At 36.8% G+C, this 19,034-nt stretch overlaps 1 protein-coding gene across 1 annotated transcript in view; it reads left to right on the forward strand.

The window, feature by feature from the left end:
- MMP20 (matrix metallopeptidase 20) overlaps positions 1-18,073 on the forward strand; it is a 51,057-nt gene extending 32,984 nt beyond the window's left edge. The window contains exons 7-10 of the mRNA XM_029208601.1: positions 2,049-2,185; positions 3,168-3,324; positions 16,371-16,474; positions 17,483-18,073. Coding sequence (XP_029064434.1) covers positions 2,049-2,185; positions 3,168-3,324; positions 16,371-16,474; positions 17,483-17,583 — 499 coding nt within the window. The 3' untranslated portion in view covers positions 17,584-18,073. The remainder of the gene's footprint in view (positions 1-2,048; positions 2,186-3,167; positions 3,325-16,370; positions 16,475-17,482) is intronic.
- Positions 18,074-19,034: the final 961 nt, after the last annotated feature.

Below are 19,034 nucleotides of genomic sequence, written 5' to 3' on the forward strand. Positions count from 1 at the left end.
CATTGGGCTTCCCTGGTGGCGCAGTGGTTGAGAGTCTGCCTGCCGATGCAGGGGACGCGAGTTCGTGCCCCGGCCCTGGAAGATCCCACATGCCGCGGAGCGGCTGGGCCCGTGAGCCATGGCCGCTGAGCCTGCGCGTCCGGAGCCTGTGCTCCGCAACGGGAGAGGCCACAACAGTGAGAGGCCCGTGTACCGAAAAAAAAAAAAAAAATCCCCCCATGTAATTATTGTGAACACTTTGCTTTGTGGTCACTGTAACATTGAGGGGGGGGGCGGGACAGGGAGGAAAAGTAACAATAGTCCATATGTCCCTGGCATCTATTCAGAGCAGTGTGCAGAATGTAATACTCTTTTGTAAGAAACGTTTTATGATTTTTAAAATAAATTTAGTGAACCTAAAAAAAAAAGAGAGAGATTATGAAACAGACTTGGAGATACTGGTCAGCATCGGAATTGCAGCTCCAGCTTACAGCCTTCTAAAACATGATGTGCTTTTCCTTTTGCCTCTTGATGTTGCTTAGGAACATGAAGTATTTCTCTCTCTCAGTACATTTGTCATCAGCTTAAAGTGCCTCACCTGGATGGCTTCGCCAGCCCCCTAGATGGAATGACACATCCCTCCTGTGGAATACACTCTATGTTCTCAGAGCATCATGAGCTTGACTCTTCATTGCATGAATTGCTCTGAATTATAATTGTCTAATCACTTATCTGCCTCTACTACTAGATTATAGCTTCTTGAGGGCAGAGCCTGAGTCTTGTTCAGTGTTTCATCCTTGACGTCTACCTCAGTGCCTGCTGATAGGTGCTCCATAAATATTTGTTAAATTAACTAAAACTCAACATAAGATTTGAGGAGTGCCTAAACTTGCTATATGGAAAATTAAATGTCAGAACTTTATTACAATTTCCCTGTCTGCAAATAATTTTATGTGTTGATTCTAGCTTCTGTGGAGTCAAGTAAACTATTTGTATTTTATAAGAATGATTTTCATCTCCAAAATTCAAAGTGGACTTCATTTGCATTGAAGGTTTCAGCCCAGTACCCTCTTGTATACTCCCACAATTTTATGTAAATAATACTGGATAGACAGGTGGTTGAGTTGATAAATCTTAAGTTAATGTGTGTGTACCAGAGTTTCTCTGAAGTAGCCATTAGGTCCAAAGATATAAACGTTTTCAGTAGATAAATACATAGGCAACATCATTTATAATTGTTAATGTTTTTGCTGTTTTTACAGGAAATAATTAGCCTCTTCCAACCACAAAAGTTTGGCTCATTTATATAATATCCATAAAGTGCACCTGGATGGTATTTATCTTTATGAGCTTTTAATTTTTAAAAGATCAGAAGTGGAAAGGGAAATTTGTAGCAAATGATACTTGGAATAGGAAGGTGCACAGCTTAAGTGTATAAATTATTGATGTCAACACTTGCTATCCTTTCATGTTTTGAACATCCTCAAATAAATGAAGGAAAGAGGATTACAGAGATACTAAAAGAATGAAAAGGGAGAAGAAATTGTTTACTAAAGTCAAAAAAGGATATGGGGAGGGGGAAGGGTAAGCTGTGACAAAGCGAGAGACTGGCATGGACATATATACACTACCAAACGTAAAATAGATAGCTAGTGGGAAGCAGCCGCATAGCACAGGGAGATCAGCTCGGTGCTTTGAGACCACCTAGAGGGGTGGGATAGGGAGGGTGGGAGGGAGGGAGACGCAAGAGGGAAGAGATATGGGAACATATGTATATGTATAACTGATTCACTTTGTTATAAAGCAGAAATTAACACATCATTGTAAAGCAATTATGCTCCAATAAAGATGTTAAAAAAAATCAAAAATAAATAAATAAAACAAACTTGGTTAGACTATGACTGTCCCAGATATGTTAAAAAAAAATTATGTTCTCCTTAAAAACAAGGCAAGAGCAAGAGGCATTTAGAAATGGCCTCTGAAGTGTGGTTTGCAGTATATTTCAGCCCAGGTTCAATTGAAGATCTAAGTCAACCCTTGATCTTGATTTCTTTTCCATCGCCCAATAGGATTTTCTGGCGTCGGCAGGTTCACTTGATGTCAGGGATCCGGCCCAACACTATCACCAGCTCCTTTCCCCAGCTTATGTCCAATGTGGATGCAGCTTATGAAGTGGCTGAGAGGGGCACAGCTTACTTCTTTAAAGGTACCCTAAAGAACCCTCAAAGAAAGAAGTGGCAGGGTACAGTGCCTGGTGTGTTTGGAACACCTAGTACTGTCAGCATTTGTTAGCTATCACAGAGCATGTTCCAGTCACTCCTCCTCAGATTGGGGATGAAAAACCCCTCTTCTGTACTGTGACCATGACAGGAGTGACAGTGACTATCAAACTCTTCTCAGAGCCAAAGATGTCATCTAGTGAGGCACTGTGATAAGTGACAGTGTCCAGGGAGGTAGAAACCTAGTCCCTGTCCCCTGGACCTCTGCTCTGAGTGACATGGTATACTCTTCTGAGAGCCTCTAATTCACAAAAATCAGCATGGAACCCTCAGGAGAACAATACAAGCAGCTGGGAGAGGAGAGACGCCTGCAACTTCAGGAGGTGGACGCACACAATATGTCTCTGGCTCCAGACCTTTACTATTTGAGTGACTTCGGGAAGTTATCTAACTGCTCTCAGTCTCCATTTCTTTCTGTGCAAAATAATTATAATAATAACAACCTTGAAGATATGACAATGGCTAGCCAATGGAAGTTGTCCAATAAGTGATAACTATCAGTTTTAGCTTGTATTTTCTTGATGCTGAGGGCTAAGGGTAGAGGGTTAGTGCCAATTTAAGCAAGAATCAGCTTTTGTGAGTTGCTTGCCCCTTATCTCTCATACATACATGAGACTGAAATGAGATTATACAGATGAAAGGTATCTTGAAAAAATTGAATGTGTTAAATTTAAAGCATAATTGTATCAATATTCTTGCTTTCTTAAGGCATCACTAGGGATTTTGCCTCCAGAGCAACTTTTAAGTCTTTTACTGAATTGAATAGAGGCTTTTATCTCCTACTAGGTTTTAGCCATGGTAAATATCTGATAAACTAGCCCTATTTGTGATCCTGCATAGAAATCCTCATGAGTAAAGAGCATCACTAAATGGTACAGAGTTTTTGTAAATTTTAATTTCTGTTTCCAGGACCCCACTACTGGATAACAAGAGGATTCCAAATGCAAGGTACTCCTCGGACTATTTATGACTTTGGGTTCCCAAGATACGTGCAGCGAATAGATGCTGCTGTCTATCTCAAGGATGCACAGAAGACCCTTTTCTTTGTGGGAGATGAATACTACAGGTATGGCTTTTCTCCTTTTGATTGTCCAGATGTATTCAGTGAGAAGGAAAAATCCTTTTGCAGAAAAGAATGCAAGGCAAGTTTGCTATAGGCCCATTGACTCTTCTCAGCCACTGGGGTGTCATTTACTGATGGTTGATACTGTCTTCAAGGTACTGAACCGTCCAAATAAGTGAAACATTCATTCAATAATCCCATTGCTTGGTCTTTAGCACATGAATCATCCAAAGCTTTCAAATCACTCATTAACTGGACCCCCAGTGGCCTAAGAGAGTGGATGTAGCACTCCCAGTATATAATTACCCACTGGGAATGCCTGAAAGAAGAACTGATTTCCTCTTGAGTATCTACGCATTCCAGCATAGTCTGTGATTTTGTGCAAAATGAATGTGGTCATGACTATGGGGCTCCTTGAAGGAAATTTTTACTGAAAGGCAAAGGCCTTATTGCTAAGTCCTTTAACCCAGAACATGAAGATTCTTCTTATCCAAGGAGGATTACATATCATTTCCATGCCCGTCTTGCAGGAGGTTATTGTAAGCAGATCCAATCACTGCACACAGGGTCACACCTCATCTCTCCTGCCTCATCTTACCACTTTAATTGACTCATGTTAGAGAACTGAGTGCAGCTCTTTGTCAAGCGCTGCCTCTGCTCCTTCTTTATTCACAGTTCTCACTTTAGCATTGCTTGTTTTTCTGAACTATAAGAAAGAAACCAAAACAGACTCTAAACAGGTGACTGTGCTAAACACTTTAGGTCCCTGTTAGGGTCTGGTTGGCAGAGGACCCAGCTTTGGTCCAAGGGTTTTCATTCTATTTTCTATTATCTATTTTAATAACCATTTCTGTGGCATAAAATAAATTTATAAATAAATATCTGTCATCTTCTTCAATTTAGAGCTGAGAAAGTAATATAACTGAAGCACAGATATACTTCATGAAAAGAAAAATTTATTTCATAAAAATGAATGTCAAAATGTGGACCCTGCTGACTTTTCTGGGCCACTGAAAGCCCTGGTAGCATTGCTCAAAGTATTACTTGCTGTCATGAGTTGTCACTTCCAGTCCAATGTTTAAACCACTAAGCCAGCTAATTTTCTTTCAGAACTTCCTTTATGAAATAGCAATAGTTATTCCTTTATTAAGTCCCTAATATCTGCTGGGCATATTCTCCAAAGTCTTTCTTTAAGGTAAGGTGGCTGTAATCACCGTGTTGACATACAGGAAGATAGATATTGAGAAATCCGACTCCCATTTTAGGTTTTCAGAGAATGGCATCCAGAGATGCGTGTATGAGCAGGTGTGTGAGAGTATGAGTTATGATTATTTGGTTATTTGTCAAAGCCTGTTCATGGCCTGATTCTCCTTGGAGGGATTATCCACCCTCTTATTATTTCTATTCTCCATTCATCGCCTGGTCTTTGGACTAATCTACCACCCACCAGCACCCGCAGTAAAGCACGGACCTCCAACCAGGCAGGACTGAGGCTTAACGGCTAACAAAAGGGGCCTGGTGAGAGGTTTATAATACTCCATAAATTTAGGGATGGGGAGGGGAGGGTCCCTGATTTTAACGATGCCTTATCCCCCTGAGGAAATAATTTTGAACCTTTCCAACTGAACCTCTGTGAGTGTCTATTAAGGAAAAGTCTTTAGTAATCTAGATAAAACAAATTCATTAAAAAGTTGGCCTAGGACACTAATACAAATATTAAAGAGCTCCTTTTGCTGGAAAGGAAAAGAAACTGCAGTAGGCACTTTTGATATTAACCTCCCCAGGTTATTGAGAGTATTAAGTGATATAATACACGTACATACCTAGCACAGTGCCTGGCATATAATAGGTGCTCAAAAAGAGTGACTGTTCAGTAACAGTAGGAACTTATATGGTAATTAGCAAATAATTGCTTTAAAAGTTGTGATAATTAACAAATGATTGCTTAAACTTCAGTATTCCTATAAATAGCAATCCAGTCAAAGAGCTGGTCAAAGGGGATTTCCTTTTTCAATACTGAAGGGCCCTGAAATTGCACTGAAATCTCCGCTTTTGGCAAGGCAGAGACAGTCATTTCAGCAATCGGAGTCTTCTACTTCATACTCTCCAACACAGACACCGGTTTACATACTAAGGAATAAGACAAATAACCTTGAAAAGGTTATTTTCAAATAACCTCAAAAGTTCAGGAAAGGGCTTCCCTGGTGGCGCAGTGGTTGACAGTCCGCCTGCCGATGCAGGGGACACAAGTTCGTGCCCCGGTCTGGGAAGATCCCACATGCTGCGGAGCGGCTGGGCCCGTGAGCCATAGCCGCTGAGCCTGTGCGTCCAGAGCCTGTGCTCCACAACGGGAGAGGCCACAACACTGAGAGGCCCGCATACCGCAAAAAAAAAAAAAAAAAAGTTCAGGAAAAGCTAACATATCATCTTTATTAATAAATCCCCCTGAATTCCACACATTTCACGCATGAGTATGACATCTTATTGTCTTGTAAAGCCTATATTGGTTAGAAATTATGTTCAGCTGCTAGTAAGAGAGACCTAGTAATAACTGTGACTTAAACACATAAGGGTCTTTCTTTCTCATATATGTAAAATGTCTGAAGTTTATCAGATTTAGAGCTGGTAAGGTGGGTCCATGGCCATTAGGGACCCAAGTTCCTTCTGGCATTTTGCTCTAGTATTAACAGGTAGCTTCCACTCTCATAGTTGCCACAGGATTCAAGGTGGTCAATGGCGCCTCAGCCATTACATCCTATTCTAAATAGGAAGAAAGAGGGCTGGAAGGAAAAAGCAAAGGAAGCAATGAAGTTCTATAGGTAAAGCACATGGACACACTCAAGAAATACAGAAGCCTCAAGTTACAGACGAATAATTTTACTATTGACACCCATTGACATTGTGTTAGGATTTATTTTCCTTAGTCATTCCTCAGGTTCTTCTTTGGTCCTCATGCTAGTTCAGTCTGTGACACAAATAATGTGCCAAGGGAAGAAAAGTCTCTGGATGTGCAGGTTGTCAGGGAAATTCTCCATGAACCCCTAGGGCTGGGGACCCGTTTTAGTGAATGAAATGGCATGAGAAAACTACTGAAGAATTCCTCCACTGAGGTTTGAGTGTTGGCTTGGGGCTAGGTTGATTCAGGTTGTAAGAGTAAGAACCCACATGTCAGTGTAATATTGATAGTAACTTACAGAGGAGCAGCTCACAGAACTACAAAGTGAAATCCAAAAGGGGGTTCTGCCATGCTGAGGCCATCATATGCTACATTACCAAATGACATACTGGTTAAACTTTACTAACAAGGGCTACTTCCCCATACATTTGTTTGCTTTCATTCCTTCCTTTTCTTTTCCTAGAAGGCCTAAATGATCCAGCCAGTTTTTTTCTTTACATTACTTCTACTACCTATGGTTAATTTCTCCCAATAGATGTTCTCCCTTGCCTACTAATACCAGAGCAGTGATTACACCAAGTAGTTCCTGAGAACTGGGTGGGGTGGGGGTGGGGGGGCGGGGGGACAGGGAGGCGCTATCAACTCCATCATTCTTTGACATGGTCAGTGTTTTCTAAATTTTGTGTAAAGTGACTTACAAATCTACAGGTTCCAGCCCTTTTCCACTCCTAAATCACTCTTTCTATATATATGGAGGCACGATTGATGCAAAATAGGATACAGTCTTCTAAATTCTTTCCTTCCTAGATACCCCAAGAATATTGGAACTGAATCTGTTTATTTAAGGATTTTATAGTTAGTCACCATAGAGAAATAAATAATAAGTAATAAAAATTTAAAAGATGGGTGGAGTTCAAAATCTTGGCTTTTTAATCTTTTTTTTTTTAATGTATTGCCAAACTATCACATTCAACATACATATATTGGGCATGATTACATGTCAGGATCTGTACTAGGACCTTGACACATGAGAAGGCACAAAGTTTGCTGTTTATAAGAGTGTAGACAAGAGTAAGAGAGTGTTAATGTCAACTCTAACAGCAGTCATCTGGCAACCTGGATCACCTTTCTGTTTTAGTTTAATCATTTTCAAAATGGAGGCAGAAATAGTAACTACTTCATCGAGTTGAGGAAATGAATGAGGAAAATGTGAAACGCCTGTCCTATAGTAAGTACTCAGTTCATATTGGGTGTTATTAATGCCCTCAACAAGTCTTACAGTTGAGGGTAAATGTATAGATAAGTAATTAAGAGCAATCCAGGTGGCCTCGTAAAAGACTGCACAGGGATCAATGGGGCAAAACAAAGAGGAAATGGCCAATTCTAGCAAAATTGTCAAGAAAGAGTTCTTAGAGGAAACAGTGACTGAGCTTCATCTTGAGAGTTGAGTAGGAGTTTCCCAAACAGGAGGGGAAGGGCGCTTCCAGGCAGAGAGAGCAGTTGAAGCAAAAGCACTGATGCATAAAAAAGCCTGTGTATAGGAGGAAAACCTCAAGCAGTTCAGTATGATTAGAACGTGGGCTAGAATGAGAGATTTGGTCCAAGGATGGAGATCATGGAGGGCCTATGCCTTTCTAGGGAGATCAGTGTTAATTTATAGAAAAGAGGGATATCTCTAAATGTCTTAAACAAGGAAGTAACCCATTAAGATTTGTGTTATTAAAATATCACTCTGGCAGCAGTGTGGCTGGATTAGAGGGGGACAAGACTGGAAGTCAGCCAAACCAGTTAGGCCAGAAATTAGTGGGAAACATCTTCAGAGTGCTTAAAGAAAAAACTCTCAACCAAGAATCCTATATTGCACAAAGCTATCTTTCAAAAATGAAGGCAAAATAAAGACATTCCCAGATAAACAAAAACAGAGAATTTGTCGTTAGCATCTTCCTTACAAGAAGTACTAAAGAAAATTCTTCAGGCTTCAGCAAGTAACCCCAGACAGTTATTTGAAATTTTGAATCCACATAAAAAAAGAGTACCAGTAAATGTAATTATGTAATTATAAAAGATAGTATAAATGTGTATTTGTTCTCTTAACTGATTTTTAAATTAATTAAAATTAACTGTATAAAGCTGTGTGTGTGTATATATATATATATGTATATACATAATTGTATGGCTGGGCTTATAACATATAGAAATATAATATACATTTATATATAAACTTTGAAGCAGATTATGTTAAGTTAAAAATATATATGGTATGCTCTGTAGCAACCACTAAGGAAATAACTTTATTAAATGAAGAAAAAACCTCATAAAAGAAATTTAAATGGTACACTGGAAATTCTTCACTAAAGCAAAAGAAAGCATTAAGGAGGAAAAAAGGAACTAAAAAAGATATGAGACCTGTAGAAAATAAAAGCAAAATGGCAGATATAAATCTAATTATATCAATAATATTAAATGTGAATAGATTAAACAATCTAATCAAATTGCAAAGATAAAAAAACAAGATGTCACTGTGTACTCAAAGATACAAATAGACTGAAAGTAAAAGGATGGAAAAAATATACATCATGCAAACAATGACCATAAGATAGCCAGGGTGGCTATGCTAATACCAGGCAACAAAACACAGTAAAATAATACTTTTAAAATAAAAAGTATATTACTAGGAATAGAGAGAGATAATTTATAGTGATAGAAGGGTTACTCTACCAGGAATATAAGACAACCTAACAGCAGGGCCCCAAAATGGATGAAGCAAAAATACTGACAAAAATGCAGGGAGAAAACCACAACTGAAATAATCATAGTTGAAGACTTCAATACTTCACTTTCAGTAATGGACAGAACGACTGGACAACAAGAGCAATTAGGAAAGGAAGACATGAACAGCATTATAAGCCAACTAGACCTAACAGATATCTATGGAACACTTCACTCAACAAAAGAAGACTACACATACTTCTCAGGTGCATGTAGAACATTTTCCGGTACAGATGATATGTTAGACCAAAACACAAGCCTCAGTAAATTTAAAACCATTAAAATCATACAAAATATCTTCTCTGATCACATTGGAATAAAGCTAGAAATCAATACCGGAAGGAAAACTGAAAAATTTACAAATAAGTGGAAATTATACTTCATGCTCTTCAACAAAAAATGGGACAAGAAGAAATCACAAGAGAAATTAGAAAATACGTAAAAGTGAATGAAAATTAAAATACAGCATATGAGAACTTATTGATGAAGTTAAAGCCGTGCTCAAAGGGAAATTTCTAGCTGTAAATACCCATGTTTAAAAAGAAGAAAAAACTCAAATCAATGACCTAACTTTCCACTTAAGACACTGGAAAAAAGAGCAAATTAATCCTAAAATAAGCAGGAAAAAAGGAAATAATAAAGATTACAGTGAAAATGAATGAAGTAGAGAATATATAAACAATTTGAGAAAATCAGCAAAACTAAATTTGGTTCTTTGAAAAGGTCAAGAAAATTGACAAACTGCTCACTAAATTGACCTAGTAAAAAAAACACCAAAATTACTAAAATCAGAAATGAAAGAGGGATCATTACTACAAACCTTACAGAAATAAAATGGGTTATAAAGGAATGAACAATTATGTGCCAATCAATTAGAAAATTTGGATGAAACAGACAAATTCCTAGAAATCTACAAAGTGATGAAACTGAGTCAAGAAGAAATAGACAGCTTGAATACATCTATAACCAGTGAAGAGGTTTAATTCATAATTTAAAAAATTATCCACAAAGAAAAACCTAGGCCTACATGTTTCACTGGTGAATTCTACCAAAACATTTAAAGAATTATTGCCAATTTTTCACAAACTCCTCCAAAAAATAGAAGAGGAAGGAATACTTCCCAACTTATTGTATGAGGCCATCATTGCCCTTCTATGGAAACCAAACAAAGGCACCACAAGAAAATAAAACTTCAGACCAATATATTGTGAATGTGGATGCAAAAACCCTCCAAAAGTACGAGCAAACCAAATCCAGAAACATATAAAAAGAATTACCAAGGGGAAATTTTTTTTCCCAGGAATGCAAGGTTGGTTTAACATCTAAAATCAATTAATATAATACACCATACCAATAGAATAAAAAAATTAAAAACCATATGATCATCTCAATAGATGTAGAAAAAGCATTTGACAAAATCAAACACCACTGCATGATAAAAACATTCAACAAACTAGGAATAGAAGGAAATTTTTCAGTCTAATACAAGGCATCTATGAAAACCCACAGCTGATATCATACTCAGTGGTGAATGATTGGATGCTTTCCCCCTAATATCAGGAACAAGAAAAAAATTTCCATTCTCACCACTTCTATTCAACATTTTACTGGAGGTTCTAGTGGGGCAATTAAGCAAGAATGAATGATATAAAAAATTAATGATAGAAAAGATTGGAAAGAAAGTAAAATTATCTTTATTTGTATGTCGTATAATCTTTTACATAGAAAAGCCTAAAGAATCCTCAAAAGAAAAAAAAACTGTTATAACTAATAAATGAGTTCATCAAGTTTGCAGAGTACGTGTTCAAAGTGAAAAAAATCTATTGTATTTCTGTACACTTCAATGAACAATGCAAAAATAAAATTAAGAAAACAATTCCACTTACAATAACATCAAGAAGAAAAACATACTAAGAAACAAATTTTAACAGAACAAGTAGAAAACTTGTAATATGAAAACTACAAAACATTGTTGGGAGAAATTAAACGAGGTCTAAGTGGAAAGATATCTTATGTTCATGGGTCAGGCTTCATGTTTTTAAGATGGGAGTTTCTCTCAAAATTGATCTGCAGACTCAACACAATCCCTATCAGAATATCACTGGTTTCTTCAGGGAAACTGACAAGCTGATCTTAAAATCTATATGGAAACTCATAAGACCCAGAATAGCCAAAATATTTTGAAAAGGAAGAACAAAGTTGGAGAGCTCAGACTTCTCAATCTCAAAATTTACTAGAAAGCAAAAGTAATCATGACAATGTGATACTAACATGAGAATAGACATATAGGTAAATGGAATAAAATTGACAGTCCAGAAATAAACCCATATATCTATGCTCGGTTGATTTTTTACAAGGAAGCTAAGGCCATTCAATAGGGAAAGAATAAAATTAAGAAGTAAAGCAAAATTAAAGGAGTAAACAGGAATTCCAGTTTGTACATATGTAGTTTGAAATGCTAGTGAGACCGATGAATGGATATGTCTGGAAGGCAGTTGGAAATACAGGTCTTGAATTCAGAGAATTCAGGCTGGAGATATAAATTTGCATTTCATCATACAGTAAGATAGTAATTGAGACCATCAATACATTTCAACATTGTTATTAATTCTTTGTTTCAGAATTTTCTCACAGTCACTTTCCTCATGGGGACCTGAGCTTCTTACTCTTCTCCCTTCTCTTCATTCCTGACCACTCTCCCGGCTGCCCTCTCTAGTGAGATCACAAAGGTCCCTTCCTCCGTGAAAGCCATGTGATTCCTGGCTAGGAGTGGATTATTAACTTCAAAGGGGATTCCACTAGAAATTCCACTAGATTTCACTAGAAAGGTCTCCTTGAAGAAACTTCCTGAAACATATACCATAAATACTTATCAGTAAATTCCTCTTTTTGCCATCCTTTCTCACATTTTCTTTAAGCATCTTTTAGCAGACTGAACTCCCTATTCAGTACTTCAAAGAAGGCAGAATGGAGTTAAGTTTTGCCACTGACATAAGTTAGAAATCATCACAATGAAAACACCAGAAATTCCTAACAAATCTAAGGTCTGAGCATACAGTTAAACAATATGCAAGTACTTTACCAATATAGTCCCCAAATTCTTAGATTACAAAGGTAGAGAGTAAGATACTATATATGAAAAACCACATCAGGTATCTATGGCAATATCACTAGTAAAGTGTCACTGTCAGTAATGATTTAGTTAATATCTATACCCACTGATCAATATTAAATGATTAAACAAATACCCTTAAAGGACATAAACATAGTTACTGGTCAATCATTTTTAGTTGATATTTAGATTTCACAAAAAAGACCTCAGTAATGAGAAAACGTATGCAACGATTTTAGCAGGTTTCTAGTATATTTACGATAAATATTTTCTTAGTATTCAAATATTGATGGTTTATTATGTGTTAGGAATCACACTGAGTATTTTCTCATATTCTCTCATTTTCCCATCTGCCTTCTCAACAATCTTGAGAAGTAGGTATTGCTATCTCGATTTCATAGTGAAAATATTGCATCTAAGAGATTAAGTGATTAGATCAAGGTCACACAGCTAAAAATAGTCCATCTGAGGATATATTTTATGCCCTCTGAATCCAAATACAGAGATCCGTCCCATCTACCATACGTAGTCACCTTTTATTCTCTTCACCATTGATTTATTTATTTACTGTCAATTAAAATACCCATGCCCATAATTCTCATCCTGTCATATAATTTAATTTTCTTTTACCCTCAGCCAAATCCTCAACATACTAGTAGACCTCCTAACCCCTTTCTGCTGAGGTCTCTGGACTACCTCCAACATTCTCTAGCCTTCCTTTCTCCTCTTCTCAACCTTGCCTACTATTGCATGTTATCCTAATGAAGTGTATTTAAAAAATTAGGTAAAGACTAAACTCTTTGGTGACTTAGGATCCCAGACCAAATCGCAACATTCACTAAATGTCATACTAGCCAGTCAGTTATTGGTTCTTGGGGCCAAAATAAACTACAAAGTCTTATAGCTTGGGTCAGACCTTGATGTTGACATGTACCAGGCACGTGTGTGTGTGTGTGTGTGTGTGTGTGTGTGTGTGTGTGTGTGTGTGTGATTTCTCTCATCCTCATGACTACTGTATTGCAGATAAGGAAACCAGGGCTCAGAGCTCAGAACACTTTCCCCTGATCACAGAGCCAGCAGGTAACAGAGTCAGAACTCAAACCCAGAACCATCTGACTATACACTCTTTGCTCTATAACAGAAATCCTCAAACATCTGTCCAAAAACCAAGGGCTAGATCATCACAAAGTTTTCAGCAGTCCACAGAAAAATAAAAATAGCACACTATAATAAACATAGTTTATTATACTATATATACTATATACTATATACTATACTATTATATATATACTATATATACACATATATACACATATATATACACATATATACACTATACTATTATATATATACTATATATACACATATATACACTATATATACAATATATATATTATACTATATATAATATATACTATATATATATATACTATATAACACACTATAATAAACATATAACAATAAAGGGGGGTGTGATCGGGGTCAGTATTATTGGCAAGAACCATCTTTTATTCTGAGATTATGTCCTTTCTGCCTTTTTTAGTATTAAAGTTTCTTTTCTTTGTGAAATGATAATGAAAATAGGTGGTAATTTTTATTTTGAGGGTTGATGGTAATGTTCTTACTTGGTAAAATGAAAAGTAGGTAACCCTATGTTAATTATGTAGGCCCATCTACACAGTGACTACGTAAAAGGTCCAAATGAAATATACATGTTATCAGCTAATCTTAAAATGGTGACTTATGTGTCAGACTGATACTTTGAGATAGATTTTATTGAGAGTAATACTCTTTGGAAAGCAGTTATAGGATAAGAGGCAAGAGGGCAGAGAGGGGGTTGGCAGAAAGGGAGAGGGACTATTAAATACATAAGTGGTAGAAGGGATGGAGGAAAAAAAAATGATTTCATAGTTTTGCCAAAATTTTTGCCTACGTTTTTATAAATGCAATTGAAAATTAAAATTCTCAGCCAGACATTGTGTCTCTAAAATTTCTTCTGAAATTTTATTTACATATAATATTATTACCTCCATTATCCTCTGAACATATATATATATATATATAATATAAGATTTTAGATGTCACCATCACCCACCTTAGCAAACTAAACAGACAGATAAAAAGAGAAAGATTTCTTTTTCAGATTTTTCTATTGGGTTAATAGTCATCATTTTCTCTTTAAAACTTATTCCTATATTATTTAAACAGTATTTCTAGTCTCAGAAAAGATCTTTACTCTCTCCTTTCATACTTTCTCGATTTCTCAATCCAATTTAAATATAATACAAGCAGATCCCAACTTGTAATAGGTTTCCCTATAGATATTCTTTAGTCAGTCACTTGTTTGGAACTGAGAACACCGTTTACCATAAAACAATATAAATGGTGATTAAGTTCTCAAAATCACTCATAAATGTTTAAAGAACACAAAGGTAAGGCATAGCTCTAATTATAATAGCTCAGCTTCTAATCCCCTATTCAGAGCAGACAAAAGAGGATAAAGACATGAAAGGCTTTTCACTGTTTTCCCTGAGCTTAGGGGTCAACATTAAGCAAAGAATTCAAAATGTCATGTTCTCTGGCATCCCCCCACCACATTTCCCTCTGTATCTACAGACACCAAATGTCTCTTGGTCACTTCTTGGTTCTTCCTTTTGCATCCCTCTCCCCAAATATTTTAAGCTTTGGAATTATCTTCCTCACTCCCTTCACTCAAAGCATCCATTTTCCCAGTACAGCTGCCTCAGGGAATTGAGAGAAGAAAACCTAGTGAACAAAGATTAATATGTAAACAACCTGTACTTTCAGTGTCTGACTCTAGATTTCAGAACAAAAGAAGTCTAAGCCATGGGAGAGGCAATATGCCTGGCTGTTCTTTCTCTCCAGTCTTTCCCTCATTACAGTCCTGATACCTTGCAACCACTGCTTCTAATACCATACAGGTGTCCTGTCCCCACTCTTTATTGGCACTTCTGATGACAACAAACTATGGTAAATGGCTTCCATGTTTATCTGTGCTTACAGTAACTCATATAGCTTGGTTTTCCCCTTGGCCTACTTGGAAGATTCTAATAGCTCTCCTGGAAAGGGAGTTTGGACTCCTATTGATACTTCTAGGATTTAGCTTCCACTTCTATCTGCAACACCCCATAAAGCACCTCAGTCCACTAGTCAGTTTCAGCCTGAATACTTCTTTCCCAACGTTTGATCTGCTCAGTATCATGAGAGATCTGTCCCCTGGCCTGTGCAGTCATAGTTACAAGAAAGGCACATTTCAGGAGAAGGTGGATGTGATCTGCTGCTGCAGGAAACTCTCAGTGACCCAGACACAGGAGAAATTGACCTTTGGGTGGGAAAGCAGTGGCGTGTCCACCTTGGGAATGTCCGCGTTGGGAGCTCTATGCTAATGAAGAAGGGACTTTCTCACACTTTAAATGAAAACTTCTTGAAGGGAAAAGAGTCTGCCCTGCCTACATGCTGAACTCATACAAGTCATACTGATTCATACAAGTCACAGTCTTTTCTACAAGGGGTAATTTAGATCACAAAGAGAGGTATTAACTAATCTTCAGAGTTATCATTGCACGGTAGTTGTGGATTCAGAAAAAAAACCTAATCTACTCTTTGGTCAGTTGTATAATCTTTCTAGGAAACAAAAAAATTTAATTCAATTAAAACAATTTAAAAGGCAAAGTCTCCATTATTCCGGATTTTCTCATTTCTTGTCTTTATCTATTGAGCATTCACACATGTATTTATTCATTCACTGTGCATTATTTGTTCAATCCCTCCTCTATGGGTACACAGTAAGAAGCTCATTAATGAAAGCCTCTGTGAAGGGCTTTTAACTGTTTGGTAAGCCAAGAAATTCATACACAGAGAACAAAAGAGAGACAGAAATTGCAACAGTAAATAAAGCACTAAAAATATATGCAGAGTTCCCATTGAAAGGTAGTATTTTTTTAATTATAGAAATATGATCCTATAATTCTAAACAATATATCTGGCAAATTTTTTAACAACAGCATGTTTACAGCAAATGACTCCCAAACTAGTGTTCCCAGAATCTCTGGAAACTGGGAGAGAAATGGCAGAATGTGTGTGTGCGTGTGTGTGTGTGTGTGTGTGAAAGACAGAGAGACAGAGAGACAGAGAGAGATCTAAAGTAAATCATAAATCAGCCCTGACTAAATATGCCTGACTAGCGCAGTGTCTTCTACAATCGATAAATACTTCTTGTTTATATTATTTATGAAATAATATTTCTTCCAGCTATGATGAACAAAAAAGGAAAATGGAAAAAGACTATCCAAAGAATACTGAAGAAGAATTTTCGGGAGTTAATGGCCAAATAGATGCTGCTATGGAGTTAAATGGTGAGTGTTTCCACTGTAAAGTTTCTTTGCAGAAATTGTAACAAGAAATCTGGTCTCTGCTGTAACATAGAAGAAGATGGATTTCCAAATGGGAGTCCTTGGTTCTTATTTTTTTGTCCCTGAGTCCCTTATAAATTTAGCTAAAAAGATTAACCACCAGAAAGAGTATAAAATGTCTGTCATTATGGTTCTCGCTTTACAAATGGAAAGTTTTAAAAGTATAGCTTCAGTGCATTAGTCAGCTACATCATAAAGGCCATCCAGTCAAAATTACCTTTTTCATCTTTAAAATGCACATACTCTCAACCTTCCCAGGGGCTTTCCCCACACCATCACCCAACTCCTGAAATTTAACACATAGCTGGGAAAGTTGAATTGAATTGAACTGGGTTGAATAAGTTTAATTGGATCTTTTGAATCGGTCAAAACATTCTTCTTGAGTACGTAGCACAGAGCTGGACACTGTTCAGAAATGCAAATACAGTTTGATATGGTCTCTGCACTTGTGGAATGGTTATTCTCTTTGGGAAATGACCCTCTATCCAACACAGATGAAATTACTAGAAAACAAGACAATCTATAATTTAGTACTGAATTGTGTGGTAGTCTTCACAATAATTGCAAGAGGTGATCTGAGGAAGAAAAGATCGAAACAGGCATCAGGTGCTGTAGATTTCATGGTGGGACTTCAGCTGGGTTTTAAAGAATGGCTAGAGGTTTGATTAGGGAAAGAAAGCAGCGGGGGCTGGATTTTCTGGAGGGGAACAGCCTGAGTAGAAGCAAAAACCACCTCTGGCATGAGAAGAGAGATGAGAGATGATCAACATGTTAGGGGTGTCAAGTTCTAGGGCTCAGAGAGAGCTGTGAAGAGGATTAGCTAACTGCCACCTGACACGTTCTCAGTCCCCCTTTGGTGCTACCTCAAGAAAGTTACAACTACAAGACAATCCCATTTATAAATTTGCAAGTCATTTTCAGTAATCATAATTTCAACTTTGTCTCTTTTAGGCTACCTTTACTTCTTTTCAGGACCCAAAGCGTACAAGTATGATACAGAGAAGGAAGATGTGGTTAGTGTGCTGAAATCTAGTTCCTGGATTGGTTGCTAAATAGAAAAGTCTAGTCTTTCCTAAGGAATGAAGATGACCGAGAGCAGCTGGTAACCGGATCTTAAGGACTAAATCAGAACTCAGGTTACATATTCTTCCCATGGCCTTCAATTCTAAGGGAAATTTAGAATTTGTTGAAAATAATTATGCTTCTAAACTGTTTCTTAGTTTTGGATTCAGAATTTTAATCCAAATGGAAAATTCCTATATGGTCAGTTTTACACAAAATCAGAATCAACACAATGCATGCTTCAGTTAGACACCGGTCATTTTTTTCTTACCTAATACACTGAGGCAAATTGATAAGTTTGGTTTTTATTTCCAGGAAGAAGCCTATTTGTGGACTCCCTGACGTGTATTATAATTCTTTTAATAGGAAATAGCATTACTATACAAATTATAATAATTCTTTACAAGCAGTGGCTTTTTTGGCCTTAAGATTTGTTATGATGAATATAAATGTATCCGCCTTTACTTTAAACATATCACAGACAACATACTGTATAAGTTTTGTTTCTCATTGTTTTTGTGTTTGTTTGTTTGTTTGACTCTATGTGTGCTCACTGGTCTTTGAAGTAGGTTACAGTAGGCAAACCTACTCAAATGGATTTTCATGCTAGGTAGGAGGTGGGCGCTTTGCAACAGGAAGGCTTTTAACAAAAGCCAATAAAAATGTTGTATAAGAATAGTTCCTCATTTCTCTTTCGTTAATGTTTACTAGCTTCTATCACACTTTGGCAACAAATTCTGTGTACCTATAGAAAACTCAAACCTTGGTATAGTATCATGAGTATGCAGACCCAGAAAAAATACTCATAATTCACTCTTTTTCCTTCTTCCCGAAAATAAAATGCCCTCAATGAAACTATCTTTAACCCATCTAAGTGAGTCTCTTCTGAACAGCTTTCCATTTAGGGAAGTTTATCTTTTGTTTTAGTTTTTCTCACTTCAAGCTAAACCATTTTTTTCCTACCTACTCATTAGTACAGATAAAATACAGCTGTCTGTCATTCTTATTTTTTTTATTCTTACATTTTAGTAGTTCTACTATAAAACATTGATAAAGGAAATTGAAGATGATTCAAAGAAATAGAAAGATATCTCATGTTCTTAGATTGGAAAAGTTAATATTGTTAAAATGGCCATACTACCCAAAGCAATCTACAGATATAACACTATCCCTATCAAATTGCCCATGACATTTTTCACAGAACTAGAACAAATAATCCTAAAATTTATATGAAACCATAAGACACAGAATTGCCAAAGCAATCCGCAGGAAAAAGAACAAAGCTGGAGACATAACCCTCCCAAACTTCAGAAAATACTACAAAGCTACAGGAATCATGGTATTGGCATAAAATAGATGTATGGTTCAATGCAACAGAAAAGAGAGCCCAGAAATAAACCCACATGCCTACAGTCAATTAATCTTTGACAAAGGAGGCAAA

Source organism: Monodon monoceros, unplaced genomic scaffold (assembly GCF_005190385.1).
Source record: "Monodon monoceros isolate NGI ecotype Baffin Bay Population unplaced genomic scaffold, NGI_Narwhal_1 Super_Scaffold_7, whole genome shotgun sequence".
NCBI classification, from domain to species: Eukaryota; Metazoa; Chordata; class Mammalia; order Artiodactyla; family Monodontidae; genus Monodon; species Monodon monoceros.